General features: G+C 43.2%; 1 protein-coding gene across 1 annotated transcript; it reads left to right on the forward strand.

Moving 5' to 3' along the window:
• Window positions 1-823: 823 nt before the first annotated feature.
• Window positions 824-7,193, forward strand: kptn (kaptin (actin binding protein)). The gene is made up of 10 exons (XM_015382885.1): window positions 824-1,115; window positions 1,187-1,269; window positions 3,502-3,586; window positions 3,665-3,719; window positions 3,883-3,961; window positions 4,201-4,274; window positions 6,435-6,541; window positions 6,688-6,792; window positions 6,871-6,934; window positions 7,013-7,193. Exons 1-10 carry the CDS (start codon window positions 914-916, stop codon window positions 7,176-7,178), a joined length of 1,020 nt encoding a protein of 339 aa, XP_015238371.1. The 5' UTR covers window positions 824-913; the 3' UTR covers window positions 7,179-7,193.
• The last annotated feature ends 1,752 nt before the right edge of the window (window positions 7,194-8,945 follow it).

Genomic DNA, 8,945 nt, shown 5'->3' on the forward strand with positions numbered 1-8,945 from the left:
GACAACATTCTAACATTTTTCCTCCCAAATCCTCAGAATAAAACAAAATCATAAAGCAAAAAAATCTGATTTCTCAATTTTTTTCCTATATTTTCATCAATGCAACACAATCTAGTACATTAATATTGTAATAGAATTTAAACTTAAAGCACAGAATATTGTAAAGCAGAGTCACATGATGTGACATTTGCTATAGGATAAACATTTGATCATGAATTTTTATTTCACATTTAAGCCAATATACTCATTCTTTATAGTGGGCTAATACACTTAGAGCCCTTTTTGCCATATGAGGCTTATAGAAGACTTTTGCTGCTTCAGACAGATTTTTTTTTTTTTAACCAATATGACTCTTTGAGCAGTTTGCGTTGCTGACCCCGATCTAGACTATCTGAACAATAAAGAAATAAAAGAAGAAGCCAGAGGCAAAAAACACATGAGCCACATACCAGATATATCCAAAAACAGGTCATTTATTCTTTCTTTAATCATCATCATCATCATCATCATCATCATCATCATCATCATCATCATCATCATCATCATTTGTAGAGCGCTTTAAAACAACTACAGCTGTAAACAACGTCCTTAACATAGCTAAAAATAATAAAACCCAATAAAATAATCAAATACAGCATAAAAATATAAAATAATACAGAGATTTTTATTTTTCAACAACATGAGCGCAGCTTGAAACTGTCAGGTAAATTATCACTTCCTGTTAATGATGAGTTATTTTCAAAATAAAACGACACCCAGTCTTCTATAAAGTCATTAAACCGGTGTCAGTGCTTATTTTGAAGTTCCCCACCGGAAGCAGTGGGTGTGGCTAGCTCGGCCTCCCGGAAGTTGATGAATAGTTGAGGCATAAACAAACCTGGGCTCTGTCCCCGCGGTGTTTAGGCTGGCTGTGATGCTCCGTGAGGCTTTCCCCTTCGTGGAGGACAGCTTCAGCCGCTTCCCGTCCCAGAGCAACATTTACGGGCTGTGTCAGGCCGGGGAGCAGGAGCTGCTGGCGGCCACTCTGAAAGGGAAGGTGGTGTGTTTCAGGTACCAGGAGCTGCAGCATAAAGTCCGGCCGGTGGCCAAGGAGGTCCAGTTCACCTACATACCAGGTACCGGAGGCACCACTGGACCCTGTGTCCTACCACCGGCTCGCGGACTGATTCCTGCTTTCTTTGTGCAGTTGATGCAGAGATCGTATCGATTGATGCCTTCAACAAGTCTTCCCCCAAAAGAGGTCTGGTGGTGGGGATCACCTTCATCAAGGTACCGGTACAGCAGCAACATTTAGCGCGCTTCTGGAAACGAATCGAAAAGGTTCTGCAGTAGTGATGCGTTAATGAGGCACCATGAAGCCAAACTGCATTGAATCTGTCTCACAGAATACTGACACCTGCTGGACATTTAAAGACACTGCAGGCAGCTGATGGGACAGAATAAACTGAATAATAAAAATAAAAAATAATAATAAATAAATAAAAAACTGAACGGATCTTTTTTTTCTAATAATAAAAGTAAAATAATAAATAATTAAATAATAAATATATAAATAAAATGATAAACTGAATGGAACTACTTCAATAATATCATTGAAGTTATTTAAGGTTACATTGTATTATTTTGAATCTAAGTTTATATTGAAAATATCTTTGGTATTTATAGATGCAGCCAATAAATAATGCAAACATTTATCATAACGTTTAAATTTAGGTGAAAATGTGAATAAGGATGTTTGTGGACTAGGATTTTAAATAATAGTTTTAAAACAATATGTACAGTAAAAACAGTAAATAAACTAAGGGTCAATTTGAAATTAACTTTTAATTCATGTAAGTTGAGTGATTACTGAGAGGAAAAGGATGACGCAAGGAGAAAATTACAATGAAAACACAACAGCTGAAATGTTCCTATTCCTTTTAGGCTGCTTCAAAATCCTGGATCATTTTGATGATAAACCGTAAAAGATGAGAGTTTTTTAAAACACATTTTAGTGAGTCAGTCAGTGAGAAACAACATCCATAGACATCCATTATCTGTTCTAGGTTGTGTCCCTCTCTTCTTGTCCCTTTTCTTCTTGTTTTCCTCTCTATGTTTTGTACTCAGCTGACTTTTCATGCTGTCTCTAAAGGAATGAAAGATTTTTTCCAAGCACTAAGCTCACTTAGCTGATTGCTCCTTCCTGTGTTTCCAAAAAGGCCAAACTAAATAACCCAGTTGAGACACAATATTATCAGCATTCTGATGGCATTTTAGTGAAAGGATTTTTATCAAAAACATAATTAATGAGCACAAATAAGAAATAGTTGTATTAACCATACATGGAAACAGAGTTTTATTGCTCTATGGGCTCAAAGCCTGCACCGATGCATCAGTGCTGCTGGACCATCAATACTCTGCAGTCCTATAGTGGTCATACCAAAACATTAAAGTCGTAGGGAAGCAGCCGTTCCAACCGTTGCTTTTGCGAATTCTCCTGAGTGGTGCCCAACTTTACATGAGTGAATCAAGTGAATGTGATTGGTCGTTTATCAAGGGGGCGGGATTGTTGTGGCGGAAGGTTAGTAAGTGCATTTGGTTGTGTCCGTTTTGTCGGAAGCATCTTGCTAACCAGTTAGCATCTTAGTGCTAGCAGGTTCCCAATGGGAAATTCCATTGGGACCAAGTAGCACTTAATTGGTGACTTAGAAACGACACTGTCAAGGAACGCTATGGACAGAGGAAACATGCAAGAGGAGGAGAGTTTAGTGTCAGAGGTCGTGGATGAGTCTCCTCCGTCATCCATTTTTTATTTAGAGGAGGAAAGCGGGGACGAAGATGTTGTGGAAGAGGACGCCAGGGCGGCAGAAGCTTGGTTTGGTGTAGAAGGCTTCCAGCCGTACATGATTCTGATTTCAACCGTTGCGTATATTAGCTGCGACATAAGAATCAAGATGCTATGACCGAAAAAATTTGATTGACAGATGATCGTTGATATATGATTGGCCGAATTTAGGTGTTCAGGCTGACGTAGAACTAACTGGCCTGCAGAAGATAACAAAAAAAAAAAAACAGATTTTAAGACAGAATTTTTTTTAATAGAAATGTTCTAACTTTTGGGAGAATATGGTTTGATAAAGAATACATTTATATACATGTTTAAGCAAGAATGATTTAACATTTAAATATGACTTCCCTACGTTTTTAACATCTGGGTTTCATTAGCTGGCCCCAGAAAAGTCATATAGGAGGAGGAAGGAATGCTGCCTGCTCGGCTCTTCACTGAGAAGGTCCAGATGATGACTCCAGCTTAGCTGATCTCTGCAGAACATCTTAAGCTGCAAAGGTTCAATGACTGACTTGAGAGCAGCCATTTTTAGTTTCTCCAGATGTTCTATCACAGTGGTTCTGGTCTAGCCTCTGCCATGTAGAGTCCTAATGATCCAGACGTCTGTAGCTGTGCTGTCAGGCAGCTGAAAGGTTCTGGTTCTAAGATCCGGTCCTGTTCCCCACCGTCTGCAGGACTCTGGGGACAAAGCTACTCCTTTCCTGAACATCTACTGCGACTATGAGCCCGGCTCAGAGTTCAACCTGGAGTCCATTGCACGTGAGTGAAGCCGTGTGCACGCTGCCCCACACACACAAACACACCCTCTTCCTCATGATGATCTGTTCCTCTGAGCAGAGAGCTGTCTGAACCTGGAGCTGCAGTTCACGCCCTTCCAGCTCTACCACACTGAGTGAGTTTATCTCCAACATCCAAACACACCTGCTGCTTGTTCTGCTTCCTGTCTGGTTCAGATCTTCCAAAATGTTCATGGATGTTTTCTGAGGAGTCTAGTTCAGTGGGGAGCTTTCTTTAGACGATGTATCCTGGCGTGTCTGAAGCTTTCTCTCTGTCAGGGTGCCATGTCCCGATGGAGGACTGGAGACGGTTTTCCTGCTCAGTGGTCATGACCAGAGGATCCACCTGTACAAGGAGGTCAGATCATCCACCGCTTCTAGACCCAACTACCATACTTTAATGGAAAGCAGTTAAATGAAGGAAATGTGTTAAAATGTAAATAGAAAATAAGGATGATCAGAAAATAAGCATTTTCTGACCCATTTGGTTCAGTTTACTTGTTCACTTTAGGATCTGCTTACAAAGGGTGAGGCATGTGTTTCCTGTAGTGATGTTTTCTACGTGTTGTGGTCTCATTAATCCCAGTTCTCCCACAGAATGCCTCTCTGCACCAGTTTGAGGAACAACCTGTAGAGAAACTCTTCCCTGAACTCCAGCAGCTGCCTAGCAAGTCAGTTCCTCTCCGCCTTCAGCCTCTGCTCCTCCTCTTACTTCATCAGGTTTAATGTTTGGACCATTGCTGCTTCTAACTGATCTTTTCATTGTTTTCTGGCACTTTGTTTCATTTACCGCTTAATAAGCAGAATCGATATTAATGGCACAGCTTGGTTTTCCATTTGTTCACATCAGAACCAACAACAAGCATCATGTGGAATAGTTGGTGGGTGGTGGGATGCAGGCAGCCCAGGTTAACAGCAGGATGGTAAGGGGGAGGGGTGTAAATAATAACCGTTTTGTATTGAATCATTGATCCAACAGCCGACGATCCGATGCATCGATACGTCCGCAAGAGAATCAATTCATGTTTTTTTTTTTTTCTCTGGTCTATTTTTATCCATTTGCTCCTGGGCGTAATTCTCCTCCAGTGCTGCGGTGGCGCTAAACCTATTTTGCCCTCCTACCTCGCTTCCTGGTTATACTCTTACAGCAGTGTGTCGCAGTGAGCTTGACACAGACATTTTTGATTTAGGCTCAATATTGAAGCGTGGTCTGAGCTACACACTGTGGGTCTAGATACGGCCGAGGCGGAGAGGAAGTGGGGGCGAGTTTAGTCCGACGACGGAGGGTCATGAGGGCCAAAAAGAGCGGAGATCCAGGTGGAAAAAGGGTCCCAATGTTCTCGCGCACCTCACTCTTCTAGATGGTCAAACATCACTTGTCGTTTTCCGCAATTTCAGTCATTAAAACAAAACAAGCCGGCCTCCTGTCTGCGGCCAACTACAGTCTGGGAGAGGAGCAGCGGAGCGTCTGTGGAGGGGGCATTGTGCAGTATTTTTTGATGCAAGGCCTTTCAGAATCTATAACGCAGGGGCATTATTATTTTTCAGTGAATGAGGTTTTAATAGGAATAGGTGGAGTACAACTTTTCTACTTCTGTTATTTGCTGTTGTTTCTCAAATAAAGTGCATAATAATATTACAGCTTTCATTGATTTATTTCAAATTTGAAACATTGTCTAGCCTGTAGGGTGTTAAAAATAAATAAATTCACCAATTAATCGAATCGTATCGTGGTGTATTCTTGAGTATCCAAAATAATGGAATCGTTGGGTCAGGAAATCGATACTGAATCGAATCGCCATGACGGGTGTGATTTAGACCCCTAGTAAGGGGGCTGGATTGTGTTTCAGAAATGGATAAAAACAGGAAGGCAGCCGTAACTCAACAGGGAGCCACGGCGATGCTGTCGTCACCCTCTCTGTGAAGAAGAAGTTAGTTGTTAGCATTGTTAGCATTTGGGGCAGAAATATGTATCAAGCTATTTTAGCAGTTAGCGTAGTTAGCATTGGTAGATTTTCTGTGTAACCTTGTGAAGGTTTTAAAAGGTTTTCTACTTCAGTTATTAAGTGGCTTTTTTATTGCTGGTAACTCCTCCTGACAAGTAGGATTTCTTTCTTTTTAGAGTCGTTTTTTTTCTAACCAGTCACACAAAGACCATACACTTCAACCCTTAGAAAGAAAATCATGTTTAATGGTTCTGGTATTTGATTAATGGCAAATTGGCCATCCAAAAACAAACACCAATCCCTTCCTCACAAAGTGTCCATGTTTCCTCCCAGGTAGACAGGCTCCAACATGAACCGCCCCACAGCCAGAGCTGTGCATAAACATAAAGCCATAAACATTTCTACAATGTTTATGGCTGCATTAATGAAATAAATGAATCACAGCATCATCAACAAAAAAGGCAGAAATAGACTTTTGTAGATCAGATGATGGGAATCTGCACAGAGGCAGGAACATGTTTTATTTTGTTGGTTTCACTGGACAAATATCACATTTAAATACATTTTATTTTATGTAAAGGAATGCAGGTGATTCATTTTACTTGATTTCAAGTTTTGAATTCTTTCCAAAATAAAACGTTTGATTCTGCTAACTGTGGATAGATCTGGTAGGAGTATGAGGTTTAGAGGCGTAATCAAGGCACGTCTTGGGCTTTCATATGGTGTGTTATTTCTCTCTAGGGATAACACCTTCCTGTTATCCCTTGAAAGTCTCTCTCTCTCTCTTCCTCTACTGAAGCTTAATTAGTCCAGCTAGGAATGGTTTGACGCTCTTCCTTTTTCATTGGATGGTTGTGAACGTTTGTGGTCACTTCTTCTGTACAGCGTGTTGTGGTTGGACATGACGAGTGTCCCTGGTGGACGTCGGCTCTCAGCATATGGTTGTCAGAACGGCTGTGTTGGGCTGGCTTTGGTCAACCAGAGCGGACCAGGTGAGTAAAATGAATCTTTTATCTCGGATATGTAAAATTCTGCAAAGTGCAGGTGGTTCTGCCTCAGCCTCAGTGATTCTGGCTGCTCCTGTGATCAGATTGAAGGTTCTGACACTAAGCTGTGCTTCACCGTTTCTTTTCTTCAGAGGTTCTGCAGAACTGGCAGGTTCAGTTCGACAGTCCGATTTCCACTGTGCTTCTGTTCCCACTCAGCTGCCGAGCCAGGCCCAGCGAGCCCAGCGCAGGCAGCGGTATGTCCCCAGTGGGCCCAGTTGGACCGCTCTCCGGCTCGTCGTTGTTTTTGTGTTGATTTGTTGTTGTTTTTCCAGGTGATGACACCCACAGCTTCAACCTGCTGATAACCAGCACCATAGAGATGGCGGTGGTCTACAGGTCGGCATCAGGAAGCAGGACACAGGTTCCCTGAAGGTCCTCAGTTCCACTGAGACTCTCCTGAATGTGTTTCCTCAGAGACATCCAGGAGTTTGGCTTGGCCCGGTCCACCTGTCTGTCAGGGAGCGATCAGTGGGATGCGGTCCTCTGTGCGCTGGTCATTGACCTGGACTTCGATGGGCAGAAGGAGGTTCTGTTGGGAACGTACGGTCAGGTCAGAACCACTCATTACATAAACAGCTAATCAGCCTCATGTGTTGTAGAACTGGGTCGGAAGCTCGTTTCACCTTCTGCTTCTTTTTTCCTGGTTCTTTGCCTCTTTGGCAAATTTTAGAAACTTTTTTTGGATCCTCAGCAGCAGCAAATAGTTTTACTATTGGTTTTTATTTGGACAGTTGTTTCACAGAGTTACTATAGCAACAAGATTTTATTTTATTTATCTATTTTTTTACTGGTGGGAAGAGAATATTACTTGTTTATGTAAAATATGTAAAGACCTTAAGCAGAGTCTGAACAGCAGCTGAAATTCCCAGCTGGTTCAGAACGGAGCAGCTGGTGAGAAGAAAGCAGCTGAAATGTTCTCATGGTTCTGCAGAGGAGCTACTGGGTCCCTAAAATATTTTTTTTGTTGTCGTTTTTTTTTTTGCTGTCTGTCAAAGCAGCAGAGAGATGGGATAGAAGAGTGAGGAGGAAATATGTGGATTTTTAGAGAGAATTTTACAAAAACAAGTAAAGAAAAACCTGACCTGAATTCGAGTGGTGTTCTGTTGTTGGACTTCTGTGCTCGTCATGGATTGTCCATAACGAACACCATTCAAGCATAAGGGTGTCCATATGTGCTCTTTGCACCAGGGCACCCTAGGCCGTAGTTCAATGATCAACTTTGTTGTTGTTTCATCTGACCTGCGGCCGCATATCTTGGACACTGGGGTGAAGAGAGGGGCGGAGTTCTCCACCGACCACTACCTGGTGGTGAGTTGGCTCCAATGATGGGGGAGGATGCCAGTCAGACCTGGTAGGCCCAAACGTATTGTGAGGGTCTGCTGGGAACGTCTAGCAGAGTCCCCCATGAGAAGGAGCTTAACTCCCACCTTCGGGAGAGCTTTGAACATGTTCCAAGGAAGGTGGGGGACATTGAGTTGGAGTGGACCATGTTCCGTGCCTCTATTGTTGAGGCGGCTAGTCGGAGCTGTGTCTGCAAGGTTGTCAGTGGATGTTGTGGCGGCAACCCTCGAACACGCTGGTGGACACCAGCGGTAAGGGAAGCTGCCAAGCTGAAGAAGGAGTCCTATCAGGCTTTATTGACCTGTGGGTCTCCAGAAGCAGCTGATGTGTACCGGCAGTCTAAGCGGTGGGTGGCTCGGCTGGTGGCTGAAGAGTTCGGAGAGGCCATGGAGAAAGACTTCCGTACAGCTTCGAAGTGATTCTAGTCCACAATCCAGCGTCTCGGGGGGGGAAGCGGTGCAGTACCAACACTATTTATAGTGGGGGTGGGGTGCTGCTGACCTCGACTCAGGACGTTGTATGTCGGTGGGCAGAGAACATCGAAGATCTCCTTAACCCCACCAACACGCCTTCCATTGAGGAAGTTCTCCTATCTCGGGTGCTGAGCTCACTGAGGTGGTTAAAAAGCTCCTCAGTGACAAGGCTCCAGGGGTGGATGAGATTCACCCTGAGAACCTTAAGGCTCTGGATGTTGTGGGGCTGTGTTGGCTAACGCAGCTCTGCAACATTGCGTGAACATCAGGGGCAGTTCCCCTGGACTGGCAGATGGACAAAACTAATTAATGAGAAGAAATCAGAAATAAGAGAGCCTGTAGGGGCTTAAACTATTTAATGAGGGCTGTGGGAAGAAGAGCGGCCATTTCTGTTTTCTGTTTCTTTGTTCCATTGCTGGTAACTGGAGGGAGGCTGAGGCCCAGAGGATCTTGTACATGTTTAGTTTCTTTTGCACCATGTTTGGAGTTTTTGAGCACAATAAATCACCAACACCGCCTGGATTCTTGGAGGC

Source organism: Cyprinodon variegatus, unplaced genomic scaffold, assembly GCF_000732505.1.
Source record: "Cyprinodon variegatus isolate N-32 unplaced genomic scaffold, C_variegatus-1.0 Scaffold269, whole genome shotgun sequence".
In the NCBI taxonomy this organism is placed as follows: Eukaryota; Metazoa; Chordata; class Actinopteri; order Cyprinodontiformes; family Cyprinodontidae; genus Cyprinodon; species Cyprinodon variegatus.